At 48.9% G+C, this 19,530-nt stretch overlaps 8 protein-coding genes across 8 annotated transcripts; 4 read left to right on the forward strand and 4 right to left on the reverse strand.

The window, feature by feature from the left end:
* Window positions 1-1,208: 1,208 nt before the first annotated feature.
* Window positions 1,209-1,568, forward strand: AGABI2DRAFT_140721 (hypothetical protein; the record flags this gene model as incomplete). Its single annotated transcript, XM_006454826.1, has 1 exon — window positions 1,209-1,568. One exon carries the CDS (start codon window positions 1,209-1,211, stop codon window positions 1,566-1,568), a length of 360 nt encoding a protein of 119 aa, XP_006454889.1.
* Window positions 1,569-1,889: 321 nt separating this feature from the next.
* AGABI2DRAFT_148228 (hypothetical protein) lies at window positions 1,890-2,048 on the reverse strand (the record flags this gene model as incomplete). The annotated part of the gene is made up of 1 exon (XM_006454827.1): window positions 1,890-2,048. The coding sequence occupies one exon, from the start codon at window positions 2,046-2,048 to the stop codon at window positions 1,890-1,892; it is 159 nt and encodes a 52-aa protein (XP_006454890.1).
* A 3,389-nt stretch (window positions 2,049-5,437) lies between these two features.
* AGABI2DRAFT_140723 (hypothetical protein) lies at window positions 5,438-6,308 on the reverse strand (the record flags this gene model as incomplete). The annotated part of the gene is made up of 2 exons (XM_006454828.1): window positions 5,438-5,482; window positions 5,607-6,308. 2 exons carry the CDS (start codon window positions 6,306-6,308, stop codon window positions 5,438-5,440), a joined length of 747 nt encoding a protein of 248 aa, XP_006454891.1.
* A 1,133-nt stretch (window positions 6,309-7,441) lies between these two features.
* AGABI2DRAFT_140724 (hypothetical protein) lies at window positions 7,442-8,617 on the reverse strand (the record flags this gene model as incomplete). Its single annotated transcript, XM_006454829.1, has 2 exons — window positions 7,442-7,473; window positions 7,783-8,617. 2 exons carry the CDS (start codon window positions 8,615-8,617, stop codon window positions 7,442-7,444), a joined length of 867 nt encoding a protein of 288 aa, XP_006454892.1.
* A 2,189-nt stretch (window positions 8,618-10,806) lies between these two features.
* Window positions 10,807-11,838, forward strand: AGABI2DRAFT_62089 (hypothetical protein; the record flags this gene model as incomplete). Its single annotated transcript, XM_006454830.1, has 1 exon — window positions 10,807-11,838. One exon carries the CDS (start codon window positions 10,807-10,809, stop codon window positions 11,836-11,838), a length of 1,032 nt encoding a protein of 343 aa, XP_006454893.1.
* Window positions 11,839-15,408: 3,570 nt separating this feature from the next.
* On the forward strand, window positions 15,409-15,828 carry AGABI2DRAFT_62969 (hypothetical protein; the record flags this gene model as incomplete). Its single annotated transcript, XM_006454831.1, has 1 exon — window positions 15,409-15,828. One exon carries the CDS (start codon window positions 15,409-15,411, stop codon window positions 15,826-15,828), a length of 420 nt encoding a protein of 139 aa, XP_006454894.1.
* A 2,056-nt stretch (window positions 15,829-17,884) lies between these two features.
* AGABI2DRAFT_43533 (hypothetical protein) lies at window positions 17,885-18,442 on the forward strand (the record flags this gene model as incomplete). The annotated part of the gene is made up of 1 exon (XM_006453690.1): window positions 17,885-18,442. A coding segment is annotated over one exon (558 nt), but the record flags the coding sequence as incomplete, so codon positions are not given.
* Window positions 18,443-18,983: 541 nt separating this feature from the next.
* Window positions 18,984-19,334, reverse strand: AGABI2DRAFT_63009 (hypothetical protein; the record flags this gene model as incomplete). Its single annotated transcript, XM_006454832.1, has 1 exon — window positions 18,984-19,334. One exon carries the CDS (start codon window positions 19,332-19,334, stop codon window positions 18,984-18,986), a length of 351 nt encoding a protein of 116 aa, XP_006454895.1.
* Window positions 19,335-19,530: the final 196 nt, after the last annotated feature.

A 19,530-nucleotide genomic window follows, 5' to 3' on the forward strand; every position in this document is an offset into this window, starting at 1 on the left:
GTTCTTGTTTACTTTCTTCTTACTCCACTCTTCTTTTCTCATGTCAAATGTATAATTAGTTTATTTTCACATACGTTGCTTCTTTTCTCGTGTCAATATATAAATAGTTACCTAGGGTAGTTGGTCTGTGCGCCATAGTCTAGGTATATAAAGTAGGTAGAAACTTGTAGAAGACTCCGTCGAGTTCTCTTAGGTTCACGCCTAATATAACTTTTGTCACTTTCCTCTATAGTTCTTAAGTTCAGGTGTGACCTGTGACATCTCAGTCACAGTCGCCCTAACAGTCGCCGGGTTGGGTCGGTGGATTCTGATGGAGAACTGGGAAGGTTGCGTAGTTGTTTAGGAGGGAGAACGGTAGTGGTGAGGAACAATTTCTCTGAGGATTTCAAGTGACTTCGGGTCCGCCTCAATTTTTCATTTTCATATTCAATATGTCTACTTCCGTTGAGGGACTGCGAGTGCCCTAACGTTCCGTTACTATATAAGGTGTATTGTCTGACTGCTTGGTTTCGTCCCGGGACCCTTTATGTTTGTAACAATGTTTCGATTTGTTTTGTTTTTGTTTCTTTTTCTCTTTCTCGATAGCGCTTGACCTCGTCGCACTGGATACGGTTTTGTAGATAGAATACTGTTGTTCTGGGCCTCTGTAAACTGGCGAGGGTAGAAAGCCGCGGGAACGTGGCGTGACACCCGATGTACGAGTAGTTTTGAAATAAACTTACATTGATTACAAAAAAAAAAAAAAAAAAAAAAGGCGGAAAACTCATCACATAACCACCTGTAGCTCGACCTGTAGCCTTGCAGGCTCCGTGAGAGGCGTCCGAGTAGGTAGTAAAGAGTTCCTCCGAGTCACTAGCTCGATAGACTAGCTTGTAGTGCATAGTGCCAATGAGATAGCGGAATAGATGTTTGACTGCAAGCCAGTGAGCTGGAGCTGGGTTTGAGTTGAACCTCCCGAGATAGGAGACAGCATAGGCAATGTCGGGACGAGTCATAGTGGCCAGATACTGAAGAGCACCTACAGCATTGAGATAAGGAACTGACTTCATCTCAGCCTGCTCCTCGAGTGAAGGAACAATGTCAGAGAGTTCAGATCCTGGAGCAAGTGGAGTGGAAAGTGGATCAACGCTCCTTAACCTCTTACCACTACCTTCCTCTTTTGGAAGTCTCAGTGCTAGTCGTCTAGTAGTAGCAATATATCCAGTATCATGCCCGCTCAACGCAAGAAACAATCCGCACCGGCCCCTATGCCGCACCCGTCTCGTCCCCCACTTCAGGCGCCGTCACCGCCCGCCAACCCGAACGCCAACCGCCTCACTGTCTCCGACATTGAGGTTCTACTCGACCCCAAATATGGTGGTCAAATTACGCTCCCCACCTTCGGATACGATTCGCAGGAGAACAGAGCAATTATGGACGCTGTCCGCAACCGGGGCATTGCCCCCGCGGTCGCCATCGCCAACGCAGAGGCCTCTGCACTTGCCAAAGGTAAAGTCAAAGGTGTTAGGGCGACTGTGACTGAGATGTCACAGGTCACACCTGAACTTAAGAACAAGAGAGGAAAGTAACAAAAGTTATATTAGGCGTGAACCTAAGAGAACTCGACGGAGTCTTCTACAAGTTTCTACCTACTTTATATACCTAGACTACGGCGCACAGACCAACTACCCTAGGTAACTATTTATATACTGACATGAGAAAAGAAGCGACATATGAGAAATAAAACTAATTATACATTGACATGGGAAAGGAAGCGTTTGACATGAGAAAAGAAGATTGGAGTAAGAAGAAAGTAAACAAGAACAACTTTGATCATAAAAATGTCAACAAGACCAAACAAACCATAAAAATGTCCACAAGTACAAACTACTCCCAAACAGGTAATCCGTTCACACAAACCAATAGTAACCAAAGTAATTTCCTATCAACGCATTGCACGGACATAGTATGAAGAACCCTGCTAGTTCCCAATACCTAGCCCCCCACGCTGACCATCTCTGGATTACCCACGCCTTTCCCTCTTCCGCGTCCCACATTGCTAACGTCATCCTTCCGCATATTCTACACTGGTGACCGGATAGGTTCCAGTCCGTTGGCCTAGGTTCCCTCCCTATGGCCGCTGCCCTCCTCCGCCATTGTACTTGCTCCGCATGATTCGGAGGTAAGAAAGATAAGATTAAATCAACGAGTTCAATTGGTAGATCTGTAGCTTGCGCCATTTTAGCAGTATGCCGATAGTTTAGCCTCCGTCGAACTGTAGCAGCAGAGGGAAATTATTATATAATAAAAGTGTGACAGATGTGACAGCGTGACGCCGTGACATTCTGGCAAGGTTCTAACAGTACCCCCTCCTTAAAGTCGGCTCCTCCGGAGACGACCCTTCAAGATCTCCACGTTCGCCAATTACGTTCCAATTTCTTAAGATATTCAGCATCAAACTGTTTGTCATCCCATCCGAATAAGGCTTTGGCTGTGAACCAATTAGGTAGTTCCCGTTCTTGGAAACCTGTGTCACGTAAGACGTGCTGTATCCTATTGAGTTCCCCATAGAGTTGGTGGAATTCAGTAATCAATTCTTTGGCGTTAGCCAGGTTCTCTTCGGGTTCCCACGAGTCTGCTTCTGCCGTATATCCTTTCCATCGGACTAAGTACCGCTTCTTTCCGCGGAGCCACTTGGCGTTCAGAATCTTCTCTACTTCCCACTCCTGTTCCCCTTCTATTTCTACAGCTGGTGCTGGCTTGCTTCCTTGGCCTTCCACTTGTTCTCGGTACATTACTATTCGGCTGACGTTGACCACCGGGTGGATCCGAATAGATCGGGGAAGATCTAGTTCCACTGCATTGGGGGAAATAATCTTCTTGACGGTGTACGGCCCGATGAACTTCTCCGTAAGTTTCCGAGTTGGTCGTCCCTGAATTTGAAGGTCCCGAGTAGCCAATAGAACTTTGTCTCCTTCTTTGTACTTCACCGCTTCTCCCCTGTCTCTATCCGCATACCTCCGCATATCGTCTTGTGCCTTTTTCAGGGCCGCTTGAGTTTCTTCGTGTTGAAGTTTCATGCGGTCCGCAAACTCTGCTGCTGCCGGGTGATTGCCTTGTCGTCGAAGATCGAAGCCAGTTCTTGGATGTCTTCCCACGTTGACCATAAATGGAGTTTCCTTTGTTGATGACTGTTCTTTATTATTATAGGAAAACTCTGCTGTTGCCAACCAATCAGGCCAATCAGTTTGTCTGTGATCAACAAATGATCGGAGGTATTGCTCTAGTTCTTGATTGGTTCGTTCGGTTTGGCCATCCGTCTGTGGGTGAAACGCCGTAGATAACCTAGTGTCGATTCCCAACATTTTATTCAACTCCTTTGTAAAGTCTGCAGCAAATTGCGGTCCCCTATCTGAGATCACCGTTTCTGGTAATCCATGCAACTTCCATACATGATCCCTGAACAGCTTAGCTAGTCCTAGCGCTGATGTCGTCTCCGTAGTTGGGATAAAATGAGCCATTTTACTGAATCGATCGCACACCACCAAAATTGAGTCCATTCCCTGAGATTCTGGTAATTTTACTATGAAGTCGACAGATACGTCGGCCCATGGTTTTGTAGGAACAGGATTTGGCATTAACTTTCCTGCCGGTGGTGTTGGTCGATTCTTGTTTCGTTGGCATTGGTCACATCCTTCTACGTACTTCTGGACTTGCTTAGTGACGCCTGGCCACCAATAGTTTCGTGTTACCATTTCTACTGTCTTCCATTGTCCTCCGTGTCCGGCAATGGGAGTATCATGATGTAGTCGGATGATTTTTGTTCTCAGAGTCTCGTCCTTTGGCACATAGACTTTTCCTTCTTTCAACACTAATCCTTCCTCTAACTTCCACTCGTCTCCCCTTAATGACTTCACCTTTGCTCGCTTCATTTCTTCTACTGCTTTTACCACATCATCTTCTTTTGCTTCTGATTTTCTGATTTCTTCTAATATTCCTTCTTCCTCGGCATTGATTAACATATGACCTTCTTCCATTGCTTGGATGGCAAAATATTCGGGTTTCAACAAGGTTTGATCCTTGTTATCGTCCTTTGTTCCTTGTTCAAAGTCAGGTCTTCTGCTCAACGCGTCTGCCTTCCCCATTGTCTTTCCTGGACGGAATTTTAACTCAAAATTGAATCTAGATAAGTATAGAGCCCATCTGGCTTGTCGTCGATTTAGTTTCTGGGCTTTTGTGAAGTATTCTAGATTACGATGATCTGTCCAAATTTCGAATTTATGTTTTGCCCCTTCCAGGAAGTGTCTCCATTCTTCTAAACACCGCATAATCCCCAACATCTCCCTATCGTGAATGTCGTAGTTTCGTTCTGTCTCTGTCATGGATTTGGAAATGTAGGCTACCGGCCTCCACTTTCCGTCTTCACATTTCATCGATAGTTCTCCACCTGTGGCATAGGCCGATGCGTCAGATTCCACCTTTAGTTCTTTATCCAATTCTGGTGCTACTAGAATTGGATGTGACGTGAATTTTGCTTTTAGTGTTCCAAAGGCTTCCTCTTCTTCATCTCCCCAACTCCATTTCTTGTCCTTTTTGGTTAATGCGTGTAATGGTTTTGCAATACTGGCAAACTTTTCAATGAACCGTCGATAGTAATTTGCTAGTCCCAAAAATTTTTGTACATCCTTTACGCATTTTGGAGTCGGCCATTCTACTACGTCTTTTACTTTCCTTTCCTCCATCTTGATTCCGTTTCTCCCTATTATACATCCCAAAAATCCCATTTCGCTTTGTTTCCATTCGCATTTCTCTGGCTTTGCAAATAAGTCGTTGTCCATTAGCCTCTGCAACACCTCTTCCACTACTTTGTCATGCTCTTCTTCATTGTCTGTTCCTATCAAGATATCGTCAATAAATACAGCTACTTTCCCAGTATTTACTAAGTCCCTAAAAAGTTCGTTCATCATAGTCTGAAAAGTAGCAGGCGAATTTGTAAGTCCAAAAAACATAACCGTTGGTTCAAAAGCACCCATGAAAGTAGTAAAGGCTGCCTTCCACTCATCTCCTTCTTTTATTCTAATGTTATTGTAACCCCAACGTAAATCTATCTTAGAAAATAATCGTTTACTACCCATAGTGTCTATAAGTTCAGAAATTAAAGGTAAAGGATAATTGTTCTTAATTGTCCAATCATTCAAAAATCGATAGTCCTGTACCATCCGCTTCTTTCCATCCTTTTTTGGCACAAAAAACACCGGTGAGGTTTGGGGGGATTTTGAGGGTCTGATATATCCTTTTCGGAGTTGGTCTTTTATGAACGCTTGGACCTCCTCTTTTTCGTTTGGTGACAATGGATATATCTTCCCTTTCTTGGGTTTGAAATCCTCCTTCAACTCGATAGCATGATCCCATGGTTTTCTAGTAGGCATTCTCTCTGATTCCTTTTGTTTGAATACTTTCAGGAACTTGTGGAATTGTTTGGGTACCAGTTGTTCCACTGAGTCTATGCTTCGAATTTCTTCTTCTTCCGGCATTTCCTCTGTCATTCCTCTTACCCACGTCTCTAGTTGTCCTTCTTCCTCTCTACTCCTCTTTTTCCTTTGGGCGCTTATTCGTTTAGGACGTACCTGTCCAGCCCCCGCTTGTCCCGCAGTGGCTGTCTTGCTGTGATCTTCTTCTAGACGTTCTGCCTTGTCCCCATTTAATCGGTCAGCCACGTCACCGGGTGATTGCGCCCACCCCTCAGCTTTCTCTTTGGGTTGTTGCGCCAACCCCTCAGCTCTACCATTAGCACGCCTGTTACGTGCCAATTCCCTAGCAAATGCTGCTTCAACTCCTAATGCAATCCCCTCGATGATGTTTCTGGGAGTGGTGAATCTCCCTACTGCCTTATTCACCCGTTCGTATCTTTCTTCCTCATCTCTGATTTCTTCCTGCTCCTTTTCGTACGCTTCTATCTTGGCCATAGTTGGCCCTTCCTCCTCGTCATCACTTCCTTCGTATGGCATTCCAAACTCGTCTAAGGCAATTTCCTCTCTTGCTGGGCATTTGTGTTTGTTCAGCAAGTGTTCCGATGTTTGGGTTCCACATTCTTCACATCTATATTGCAACACCGTTCCCCAATTTGATTTCTTTGGGAAGGAAACTAATTTCCAGCCTGCATATTGCTTGTGCGACATGTCAGGTTTTTCCCTTTTCTCTTCCTCTCGTGCTTCCTTCATCAACTGCCTAGTTGATTTCCTCGGCTCTTCTACCTTTCGTATTTCCTCCTGTTTTTCTTTGGCTTTTCCTTTATCTTTGTACCCACACCCGTCTGGGCACCTGGTCATCTTTACCTCTCCTTTCTCCCAATCGATTTCCGGATTGTGCATCTGTAACCAAGGCATTCCTAATATGACCTTATTCTTTCCTAGGCCACATATTTCAAAGTGTACTCTTTCTTTATGCCCTTTGTAGTACACATTTGCAGCAACTCGGTGTGTTACTGCTCCAGATGCGTTGATAGTTCCATCAACATTCTTGACTGGGATAGGTTTCTCTAAAGGTTCCAGCTTGAACCCTTCTTCTTCTGCGAACGCTTTATCCATGAACATCCCCGTCGCTCCACTATCCAACAGCGCCTGTACCCCCACTCCATCATGTGTGTCCAACTTCTCCACTCCCACGTTCAGCTTAATTTCCCTTAAAGGTCGAATTGTCCTTACAAGGAAACTCTCCTCTTGTACTGTGTCACAAACATTGATTTCATTACATAGTACATCGAATTTGTTGTAGGAAGTCCAACGAGGAGACTTGGCTTCTGTTAGAACCTTGCCAGAATGTCATGGCGTCACGCTGTCACATCTGTCACAAATTTTATTACATAATATTTTCCCTCTGCTGCTACAGTTCGACGGAGGCTAAACTATCGGCATACTGCTAAAATGGCGCAAGCTACAGACTTACCACCAGAACTCTATAATCTTATCTTATCATTTTTACCTCCGAACCATGCGGAGCAAGTACAGTGGAGGAGGGCGGCGGCAGCTATCGGAAGAGAACCCCGACCAGACGGATGGAGGTTAGAGGATCGTAGGTGTGTAGTATGTGGGAGAGTGACGTTAATAATGTGGGACGAAGTATTGGAGAGACCGTGGATGTTACAACGGTGGAATAACCCGGACTTCCGTCGTTGGGAACCGGCCCGGTTCTTTACGATGTGCCCGTGTGGAGAGATAATGGCAACATACTTCGGCAACGAGTGGTACGAAAGGTTACGTCCTTAGGAGTTGTTTGTACTTGTGGACACTTTTATGGTTTGTTTGGTGTTGTTGACATTTTTATGATCAAAGTTGTTCTTGTTTACTTTCTTCTTACTCCACTCTTCTTTTTCTCATGTCAAACTCTTCTATTCCCATGTCAGATGTATAATTAGTTTATTTTCTCATACGTACTTCTTTTCACATGTCAGTATATAAATAAGTTACCTAGGGTAGTTGGTCTGTGCGCCATAGTCTAGGTATATAAAGTAGGTAGAAACTTGTAGAAGACTCCGTCGAGTTCTCTTAGGTTCACGCCTAATAAAACTTTTGTCACTCTACTCTATAGTTCTTAAGTTCAGGTGTGACCTGTGACATCTCAGTCACAGTCGCCCTAACAGCTTCCTTTACTCTTTTAAATTCCTTTGTTCTTCCTCAAACACCCTCTTCCAGTATTCCCGCTGTTCATCCACATCTAGAGTTCGCACATCTCGAGCCGGAGCCTTGCTCCAACAATTCTTGGCTATATGCCCCAACTTTCCACACTTGTAACACTTGATAGGACCTCGACTGGGTCCTGCGGCAGTGTCGACATCCATCGCGTTGGGATCTCGACGTTGAGGCTGTGGCCTCACGAAAGTGTTATTGGGGGTGTGGGTTCGTAGTTGGGGCTTAGCTTGCCCCCGCCGATAGTAGTCTTCCTCCGCCTTCGCCTGTCTCCACTGCCTATCCAATTTCATACTCCTTTCATACCAACTCTTGATGGTAGTTGGTGGATTTTCTGACTCCATCAACGCCTTCCTAATCCTTCCCGATAAACTTCTCTTGAATTCTTCAATGAGGGCTCGTCCCTCGTATCCACTGTCTCGCGCAATCCTCTTAAACTCCTGTACGTGTTCTTCCGCACTCTTGCTTCCCTGCTCAATCAACCTCAACTTTCCCACTGCTGTGCTCTCCTCATCTGCGTCTCCAAAATTGTTTCGGAGACTGTCGTAAAGCTCCTCCGTGCTGTCTGGAGCTTCTTCTTCACCATTTTCGATCATCTCCATAATATTCTCCTTCCAAGATTCTGCTGCTCCTCCTTGTACGTATGATAATATCCAAGTCATCTGCTCCCCTTGTTCTCTATTTGCCATTTTCAAACTCAAATAAATTTTGCACGCTGTTATGAAACCACTCAGCTCCTTTCCATCTCCTGAGAATAATTTTGGTTTTGCCACATCGATCTGTGGCGGTACTTGTTGGACAATGGGAGTTTCCCCATCGTCTCCAGGTGGACCTTGCGGTCCTGGCGGTCCCTGCACTGGGTTGTTCTGCAGCTGGGCGAGTTGCTGCTGCAGTTGGGTGATGAGGGTGTGCTGAGCGTTCAGCTGATTGATTATATCTTGGGGGTTGGCCATGTCTGGCTCGTGGTATTGGGGGGGAGGTGGTTGATATAGAGGTAGAGGTGATACGGAAGGTTCTCGTTGTTCTGATTCCTCGGATTGGGTTTCCGAGGCGTGTTCTTCTTCTTCCTCGCTTTCAGAGGAAGGTACTCGGAATGTTCCGGGCGGTGTTCGGTGAGAAATTTTGAGGGAGGTGAGGGAGGTCTTTTCCTGTCACCTAGTACGTATCCACCTATCCAATGAAGCCAATAGCCTGCTTCACTTGGATGTGTACACGAAAAGAAAAAGGTTTTTTATTTAAGAAGTGCCGCACTGGCGAAGGGAACGACTACTGCCTTAGATAAAGCTATATACGAAGACGGATCTTCACGCTAATCTAGACACGCACTTAATGTGGCAGTGTCACTCCTCTGCGTGTACCACTTGACAATGCAAGCGCAGCACAAGGTTTATACGGAAGTTACAGAAAAAGGTAATACAGGGATATAAAGGTCACCACACAGTCTGGTAGGTCTCGTCTTACTGGCAGTCTGTGTCAAACTACCAGCGTCCACGGCACACGTTATGTTTATGTGCAGACACCCCTTAAGCCTAGGGACCGGCTGTGTGTGTGGCGGCCGCGATGGCGCGCAGAGAGTAGAGGGCGAGTAAAGAATAAAGAATAGGGAGGGCACTGTGCTGTGCGATCCCTGGGTGTAGTCGAGTTCTACTGTTAGGGCGACTGTGACTGAGATGTCACAGGTCACACCTGAACTTAAGAACAAGAGAGGAAAGTAACAAAAGTTATATTAGGCGTGAACCTAAGAGAACTCGACGGAGTCTTCTACAAGTTTCTACCTACTTTATATACCTAGACTACGGCGCACAGACCAACTACCCTAGGTAACTATTTATATACTGACATGAGAAAAGAAGCGACATATGAGAAATAAAACTAATTATACATTGACATGGGAAAGGAAGCGTTTGACATGAGAAAAGAAGATTGGAGTAAGAAGAAAGTAAACAAGAACAACTTTGATCATAAAAATGTCAACAAGACCAAACAAACCATAAAAATGTCCACAAGTACAAACTACTCCCAAACAGGTAATCCGTTCACACAAACCAATAGTAACCAAAGTAATTTCCTATCAACGCATTGCACGGACATAGTATGAAGAACCCTGCTAGTTCCCAATACCTAGCCCCCCACGCTGACCATCTCTGGATTACCCACGCCTTTCCCTCTTCCGCGTCCCACATTGCTAACGTCATCCTTCCGCATATTCTACACTGGTGACCGGATAGGTTCCAGTCCGTTGGCCTAGGTTCCCTCCCTATGGCCGCTGCCCTCCTCCGCCATTGTACTTGCTCCGCATGATTCGGAGGTAAGAAAGATAAGATTAAATCAACGAGTTCAATTGGTAGATCTGTAGCTTGCGCCATTTTAGCAGTATGCCGATAGTTTAGCCTCCGTCGAACTGTAGCAGCAGAGGGAAATTATTATATAATAAAAGTGTGACAGATGTGACAGCGTGACGCCGTGACATTCTGGCAAGGTTCTAACAAAAGGGCCCTCTGGCCATTCCTCTGGGATCGGTGCAGCCCCTCCGGCTGTCAAGACACCACCCAGTGTCCATCCCCCTCCTCCTCGTGTGCCGACGCCTCCGCCGCCGGTGCCCACTTGTCCTCCCTCCCCTCCTCGCGCACCGTCGCCTTCGGCTTCGGTGCTTTCCTCTAAGCGCCCCATCTCGCCGGGGTCTTCCTCTTCCGGTCCCTCTGTCGCTGCTGTCTCAGTATGCGGCAGTGACGACTCATCTATGGCTATCAAATACGAGGATGCCACAACCCCCCGTCCTGCTTCTCCCGAAGATGAGGAGCAATTGGACAGCAAAGAATCCACTGAGGCTGTTGTTAATCTTATTAACAACGCTATCGAGATTTTTCAGGCGCTATCTTCCTCTACATGGAAGGCACACATTATCGACGCCTTCCCCACCATCATGGACAACGATGTCAGTTGTATCCATTCAGCGTTCACAGAGAAAATCCCCACTCTCCGTCGTATCTTCTCCCCAGCAGTTGTTGCGCCTGCCACACGTGTAAATCCGCGGGACGCACAGCCACCCGCTGAATCATCAAAGGCGAAGCCTCCGAAGAAGAAGGTCCGAGTCGAGCCGGCTCCACCTTCTGACGTCATTCCTCCGGCAACGGCCCCACTCATGGAAGTGGATGAGCCGGCCGCTCCACCTCCAGCATCTGAGAAGGCGCCCACCAAACCCCTTCCCGTCCCAAGTTCAAAGCGCGCGCCAGCACCCAAAGACGCTGCCCCCGTTTCATTCCGCGCTCCTTCAGCGCCTCGCAAGAGACCCCAAGGCAAGCACACAGCACACGGCGCTTCGCGCCGTGCCATTATCTTGACACCGCCTGCAGACTCTCCGGTTACAGCGGCTTCATTCACACCCGAGGTTATTAACAACCTCAACAAATTACTCAAGAGTGACGTCAAGTCTGACGTCATCCTCACTCATGCATCGGTCGAAGGTAACGACATCTGTATTGCTGCCTCCCGCGTCCCCTCCCCTGCCGAAATATCCTTCGTGCTTAAGCACGTTCGGCGAATCTTTCCGAGCCCAAATGTCCCCATCGGCCACTCCCCCATCACGTCGACTTCGTACCTGAAGATCGTTGACATCCCCCACGTGCCCGCCTCTTCAAAGGAGTGGGCGCTCAAGCAACACGAGGCGTTTACTAATGCCCTCAATAAATCCCCAGTCGGCGCTTCGCTGGCCAAACTTATCAAACACAAGCCGCGCTTCATGCGCGCCTCACCTCATTCCGACTCATGCTGGGCATGGGTTGACATTCACGACACGGTGTTGGGCTCCAACGCTCGACTCTACCTTTCCAAGTTCATCTCCGTTGGTGGAGTGAACTGTCAGATCAAGGGCGCTCGCCCTCATTCCAGCTCCGTCCACTGCGCTCGCTGCCAGTGGTGGGGTCATCATTCAGATCAGTGCCGTGCCAAGTGTGCGCGCTGTCCACTCTGCTCCGGCCCCCACACAGAGGCCAACCATCTCAAGTGCATCGACGCTCAACGCATCGACTTACGTCAATGCGCAAATTGTACCGCGGCTAAACGCCCAGCGGACAAGCGCTCACATTCCGCTATGGACTCGAAGGTCTGTCCGTTTTGGAAAAATAGGTTCGATCGTGCGTGGCTTAAACGCCAGTTCCCTGCACGTTCAACTTAATGGAGTACAGACTGCCGTCGCTGGGTTGGGTCGGTAGATTCTGATGGAGAACTGGGAAGGTTGCATAGCGGTTTAGGAGGGAGAACGGCAGTGGTGAGGACTAAATTTCCTAAGGATCTAAAGTGACTTCGAGTCTACCTCAACTTTTTACTTTCATATTCGATATGTTTGATTCCGCAAAAGGGACTGCGAGTGCTCTAGTGTTCTGGTATTATGTAGGGTGTATTGGCTGACTGCTTGGTTTTATCCCGGGTCCCCTTACGTATGTACCAATATTTCGATTCGTTTTGTTTTGTTTCTTTTTCTCTCTCTCGATAGCGCTTGACCTCGTCGCGCTGGATACATTTGCGTAGAATACTGTAGTTAGGGGCCTCTGTAAACTGGCGAGTGTAGTAAGCCGCGGGAACGTGTCGTGACACCCGACTTACGAGTAGTATTGAAATATACTATATTGATTACAAAAAAAAAAAAAAAAAAAAGGTGCATGGATTTGTGGAGGAGTGACTGGAGGAATCACAGGAGGAATGAATGGAGGAATTACTGGAAGTGGTAGGGGTAGAACTGGCTTCTCTTCAGGAGGAACTGAAGCGGATGGAGTGGGAGTCTTAGGACAAGCAGGAGGGAAGTGATTATCACCCCCTTCATCCTGTAGAGGTGGCAGTCCCGAGTATGACAATGTATCATTAGGAAGTGGTAGTGACTCTGGTGTGCAGGCAAATGACGGGACAGCCTCGAGTTGGGCTTTGGAAGTGCCCGGAAAGTATCTCTCATCGAAATCAGCTCTCTTGGAGATCACGGTTCGCTTTGTGACTGGGTTGTAGAATTTCCAGCCTTTGTAGCCAGCTGGATAGTCAATAAAGACACACTTCTCGTAGTGAGGCTGGAGAGAATTGTGCTTATCTCGTTGTACATGGACATATGAAGTGCACCCCCATACCCGGAGATGTGAGACATCAGGTTTTCGCTTATAGACACGCGCTCCTTGACCTCTTACCACTACCTTCCTCTTTTGGAAGTCTAGTGCTAGTCGTTTAGTCGTAGCAATACATTGTTCCAATGCCCACTCCGCGTCGCAAGCAACAGTCCGCACCGGCCTCTGCGCCATACCCGTCCCGTCCACTGTCTCAGGCGCCGCCACCGCCCGCCAATCCGACTGCTCGTCGTCTTCTCGAAGACGACATTGTAACTCTTATAGACCCCAAGTATGGAGGTCTAATCACCCTCGCCTCCATCCAGCTCGATTCTCATGAGAACTGGGCTATCCTCGACGCCGTCCGCAACAGGGGCATTGCCCCCCAGGTCACTATCTCCAACGCCGCTACCCGTTCTAAAGGCAAAGGTAATGTCAAAGGGCCATCTGGCCACTCAACTGGGATCGGTGCAGCCCCCCCGGTCTTCAATCCGCTTGCAGGTTCAAAGTTCATCATATCATATCAAATCTTGTTTCAAAGGCAACAGCTGGTATGACATTACTGACAAGGAAGGCAACGAAGTACTTCCAAGTCACCTTCAAGGCGGCCCATGGTTCCAAACGTATCAAGGAGTCAAAGCTGCCAGCAATTCGCCACTCTTCGCTCGTCTTATGTGAGTCATGTGCAATCACGCACCGATAGGGGAATATAGAGTGAGGTTCTTCCCCAACGAACCTTACAAAGTGTGTCAATGCGATCTTCGGTCACCAGAGACGCGTCAACACTTATTAATGGTCTGTCCTCTGTTCGTGAGGCAGATCAACCACTACAATCTTGAAGGCATCACTACGATTAGAGGCCTTATCCTCTTTCTTCAAGACAATCCCCAAGCGTTTAGTTTTGAACCTCCGGAACTTCCGCGACATACAGACGAAAGCTGGCTGGTGTATAGGAGAGAGCTGGAGTTAGCTAGAGATGAAGAGAACAAAAAGAGGAAGAAGAAGAAGCTTCCTCCATTAGTCGGACCGATCTTCTTGCACGAGTCGATCGAGTTCGTAAGGCATTGGAACGTGTGGGAGATTAATGATGGATGGAGGGATATCTTCTGTGCGATGATGAGAGAGGTTAAGCCTGTGTCGCAGGCGACGTTGAAAAGAGGTAGAAGACGGATGATTTTCTTTTATCTTGTGTACGAATGTTTCTGTTTCTTTGTTTACTTAGCTGTTCTTGTATCCAGATTCGAACAGTCTCTTCTTTCTTTTTCTTTTTCTCTTTTAGCTTCAACCTCGTCAGCTGGATACTTTCGCGTAGAGTAGTTAAGTACAGGTGATGTAAAGTACGGGGAACGCGTCATGGCACCCTTTAAGTAGTTTTGAAATAAACTATAGTGATTACAAAAAAAAAAAAAAAAAAAAAAGGTGCAGCCCCCCCGGCTGTCAAGACACCACCCAGTGTCCATCCCCCTCCTCCTCGTGTGCCGACGCCTCCGCCGCCGGTGCCCACTTGTCCTCCCTCCCCTCCTCGCGCACCGTCGCCTTCGGCTTCGGTGCTTTCCTCTAAGCGCCCCATCTCGCCGGGGTCTTCCTCTTCCGGTCCCTCTGTCGCTGCTGTCTCAGTATGCAGCAGTGACGACTCATCTATGGCTATCGAATACGAGGCCGTCACTCCCCGTCCTGGTTCTCCCGCTGAACCAGTTGACAAAACACAACGTGTTGAGGACATTAAGGAAAACCTCGACGATGCATTCGACTCCATTACACTCTTTTCCTTATCCAACTGGAAAGAGTATTTACTCAAGGGTAATCCTATGCTCATGGACAATGACCTCGATGTTATCTATAATCACTTTAAGATCGGACTGAAGAAACTCGCCCCCTCCGTCCTCCCCTATCTCCCAGCAGTTGAAGCGCCTGCATCCGCAGTCAACGCACCTGCTACATGTGTAAATCCGCGGGACGCACTGCCACCTGCTGAGTCATCTAAGGCTAAGCCTCCGAAGAAGAAGGTTCGGGTCGATCCGGCCCCACAGTCTGACGTCACTCCTCCGGCAACGGCCCCACTCATGGAAGTGGATGAGCCGGCCGCTCCACCTCCAGCGTCTGGGAAGGCGCCTGCCAAACCCTTTCCCGTTCCAAGTTCCAAGCGCGCGCCAGCACCCAAAGACGCCGCTCCCGTTTCGTTCTGCGCTCCTTCAGCGCCTCGCAAGAGACGCCAAGGCAAGCACACAGCACACGGCGCTTCACGCCGTGCCATTATCTTGACGCCGCCTGCGGACTCTCCGGTTACAGCGGCTTCATTCACTCCCGAGATTATTAATAATCTCAACCGACTCCTCAAGAGTGACGTCAAGTCTGACGTCGTTCTCACTCATGTCTCGGTCGAAGGCAACGGCATTTGTATTGCCGCCTCCCGTGTCCCCTCCCCCGCCGAAATCTTATTCGTGCTCAAGCACGTTCGGCGTATTTTCCCAAGCCCGAATGTTCCCATTGGCCACTCCCCCATCATGTCGACCTCGTACCTGAAGATCGTCGACATCCCGCACGTGCCTGCTTCCTCTAAGGAGTGGGCGCTCAAGCAACACGAGGCGTTCACTAGCGCTCTCAATAAATCCCCGGTCGGCGCTTCGCTGGCCAAACTCATCAAGCACAAGCCGCGCTTCATGCGCGCCTCCCCTCATTCCGACTCGTGCTGGGCATGGGTCGATATCCACGACACGGTGTCGGGCAGCAATGCTCGCACCTACATTTCCAAGTTCGTGTCCATCGGCGGCACGAACTGTCAGATCAAGGGCGCTTGCCCGCATTCCGGCTCCATTCACTGCGCTCGCTGTCAGCGCTGGGGCCATCATTCAAATCAGTGCCGCGCCAAGTGCGCGCGCTGCCCACTCTGCTCCGGCCCCCACACAGAGGCCAACCATCTCAAGTGCGTCGACGTGCGTCAATGCGCAAATTGTACCGCGGCTAAACGCCCAGCGGACAAGCGCTCACATTCCTCAACGGATGCTAAGGTGTGCCCATTCTGGAAGAATAGGTTCGATCGTGCATGGCTTAAACGCCAGTTTCCCGTGCGTTCGACTTAAGGTGTACAGTGAACCGTCGCCGGGTTGGGTCGGGGATTCTGATGGAGAACTGGGAAGGTTGCGTAGCGGTTTTAGGAGGGAGAACGGTAGTGGTGAGGAACAATTTCTCTGAGGATCTAAAGTTACTTCGAGTATGCCTCAATTTTTCACTTTCATATTTGATATGTTTGATTCCGCAAAAGGGACTGCGAGTGCCCTAGTGTTACGGTATTATGTAGGGTGTATTGGCTGACTGCTTGGTTTTATCCCGGGTCCCCTTACGTATGTACCAATATTTCGATTTGTTTTTGTTTCGTTTCTTTTCTCTTTTCTCGATAGCGCTTGACCTCGTCGCGCTGGATACGGTTTTGTAGATAGAATACTGTTGTTCTGGGCCTCTGTAAACTGGCGAGTGTAGTAAGCCGCGGGAACGTGTCGTGACACCCGACGTACGAGTAGTTTTGAAATAAACTTACATTGATTACAAAAAAAAAAAAAAAAAAAAGGCGGAAAACTCGTCAGGGAGAGCTCTAATGAGAGCCATAGAGGCTAGCTCATCATCTAGCATCTCTAGAGTGAAGGCATCGCTCCTTGACCTCTTACCACTACCTTCCTCTTTTGGAAGTCTCAGTGAAAGTCGTCTAGTCGTAGCAATATACAGTGTATCATGCCCGCTCAGCGCAAGAAACAGTCCGCACCGGCCCCTACGACACACCCGTCCTGTCCCCCGTCTCAGGCGCCATCACCGCCCGCCAATCCGACCACCGCTCGTCTCACCGTCTCTGACGTTGAGACTCTTCTCAATCCCCAGTACTCAATTACTGGGATGATGACTCTCGCCAACTGGTCGCTCGACTCTCAGGAGAACAGAGCTATTATGGACGCTGTCCGCAATTGAGGTATTGCCCCCATGGTTGCCATCGCCAACGCCGAAGCTAGTGCGCTAGCCAAAGGTAAAGTCAAAGGGCCATCTGGCCAAGCTTCTGGGATCGGTGCAGCCCCTCCGGCTGTCAAGACACCACCCAGTGTCCCTCCTTCTCCTCCTCGTGTGCTGACGCCTCCGCCGCCGGTGCCCACTCGTCCTCCTTCCCCTCCTCGCGCACCGTCGCCTTCGGCTTCGGTGCTCTCTTCGAAGCGCCCCATCTCGCCGGGGTCTTCCTCTTCCGGTCCCTCTGTAGCTGCCGTCTCGGTATGCGACAGTGAGGATTCGTCTATGGCAATCGAATACGAAGATGCCACCACCCCCCGTCCTGCTTCTCCTGAAGATGAGGAGCAATTGGACAGCAAAGAATCAGCCGAGGCTGTTGTTAGTCTTATTAACAACGCTACTGAAATTTTTCAGGCGCTATCTTCCTCTACATGGAAGACACACATAATCGACACCTTCCCCACCATCATGGATAACGATGTCAATCTTATCCATTCAGCATTCATGGAGAAATTTCCCCTTCTCCGTTGTGTCTTTTCCCCGGCAGTTGTTGCGCCTGCATCCGCAGTTGACACACCTGCCACACGTGTAAATCTGCGGGACACACAGCCACCCGCTGACTCAGTCAAGTCCAAACCGCCAAAGAAGAAGGTCCGGGTCAATCCGGCCCCTTCCTCTGACGTCACTCCCTCGGCAACGGCCCCACTCATGGAAGTGGACGAGCCGGCCACTCCATCATCAGCGTCTGGGAAGGCGCCCACCAAACTCCTTCCCCCAGCAAGTTCCAAGCGCGCGCCTGCTCCTGCTAGCACTCCCCCCGTTTCGTTCCACGCTCCTTCGGCGCCTCGCAAGAGATGCCAAGGCAAACACACTGCGCATGGCGTTTCGCGCCGTGCTATAATCTTGACACCGCCTGCAGACTCTCTGGTTACAGCGGCTTCGTTCACTCCCAAGGTTATTAATAGCCTCAACAAGCTCATCAAGAATGACATCAAGTCTGATGTCATCTTAACTCATGCCTCAGTTGAAGGCAACGGCATTTGTATTGCCGCCTCCTGTGTTCCCTCCCCTGCCGAAATTTCCTTTGTGCTTAAGCACGTTCGGCGAATCTTCCCGAGCCCGAACATCCCCATCGGCCACTCCCCCATCACGTCGACTTCATATTTGAAGATCGTCGACATCCCACACGTGCCCACTTCCTCTAAGGAATGGGCGCTCAAGCAACACGAGGCGTTTACTAACGCTCTTAACAAGTCCCCGGTCGGCGCTTCGCTGGCTAAACTCATCAAACACAAGCCGTGTTTCATGCGCGCCTCCCCTCACTCTGACTCATGCTGGGCATGGGTCGACATTCACGATACAGTGTCGGGCTCTAACGCTCGGCTCTACATTTCCAAATTTGTGTCCATCGGCGGCACAAATTGTCAAATCAAGGGCGCTCGCCCTCACTCCGGCTCCGTTCACTGCACTCGTTGTCAGCGCTGGGGCCATCATTCCGACCAGTGCCGTGCCAAGTGTGCGCGCTGTTCCCTCTGCTCTGGTCCTCACACTGAGGCCAATCACTTCAAGTGCGTCAACGCTAAACGCGCTGACGTGCGACAATGCGCAAATTGTACCGCGGACAAGCGCTCACATTCCGCTACGGACTCGAAGGTCTGTCCGTTTTGGAAAAACAGGTTCGATCGTGCTTGGCTCAAACGCCAATTCCCCGCGCGTTCGACCTGAGGTGTACAGTGAACCGTCGCCGGGTTGGGTCGGGGATTCTGATGGAGAAATGGGAAGGTTGCGTAGTGGTTTAGGAGGGAGAAACGGTAGTGGTGAGGACAAGACTTTCTGAGGATCTAAAGTTACCTCAAGTATGCCTCAACTTTTCACTTTCATATATGATATGTTTGATTCCGCAAAAGGGACTGCGAGTGCTCTAGTGTTCCGATATTATGTAGGATGTATTGCCTGACTGCTTGGTTTTATCCCGGGGCCTCTTACGTATGTATCAATGTCTCGATTTGTTTTTGTTTTTGTTTCTTTTTCTTTCTCTTGATAGCGCTTGACCTCGTCGTGCTGGATACGTTAGGATAGAATACTGTTGTTTGGGGCCTCTGTAAACTGGCAAGTAGGAGTAAGCCGCGGGAACGTGTCATGACACCCAACGTACAAGTAGTATTGAAATATACTATATTGATTACAAAAAAAAAAAAAAAAAAAAAATCTCTAGAGTGAAGGAGGAGGGGCGGAGTTCCTTGATTTTTCATTTAGAGCTCTCTACTCTGTTGATAAGTGATTGGAGGGACTCCTCCTCGAGTTTTCGGATAGAGAAGAGCTCATCATAGGCATTAAAGCACATTCCAGCCCTCTTCTGACGATGTACAGCCTCTAGAGCCTCCCACATCTTCACTGGGCTGTCCTGGATGCCAGAGAAGTGAATCCTTTGCTCCTGCTCAACCATGAGGTATAGCCAGCCTGCAGCCTTGTCCAAGCGAGCCTCAAACGCGTCCAGAGCGTCCGCTTCGGCCTGGGTAACAGGGCTAGAGGTGGAGGGAGCCTTCTGCCTGCCTGAGACAAGTCTCCAGAGCCCAGAGGCTCTCAGCCACGCCTCCATCTCTCCAGACCATGTGGAGTAGTTCTCCTCGTTGAGTTTCGCGAAGGTGGGCGATCTGGAGACCATTGGAGTCGAAATGAGTGCAGGGGAAGTGAAAGAAGTTGAAGGGCAGGAAAGATGATTGGGGAGGAGCTGTGGTTGTCGAAGTAAAATTCGTTTTTTAAGCGTTAGAAGCCGGGGCCCATAACCTGTTCGT

This window comes from Agaricus bisporus (assembly GCF_000300575.1).
Source record: "Agaricus bisporus var. bisporus H97 unplaced genomic scaffold AGABI2scaffold_1, whole genome shotgun sequence".
Taxonomy (NCBI): domain Eukaryota; kingdom Fungi; phylum Basidiomycota; class Agaricomycetes; order Agaricales; family Agaricaceae; genus Agaricus; species Agaricus bisporus.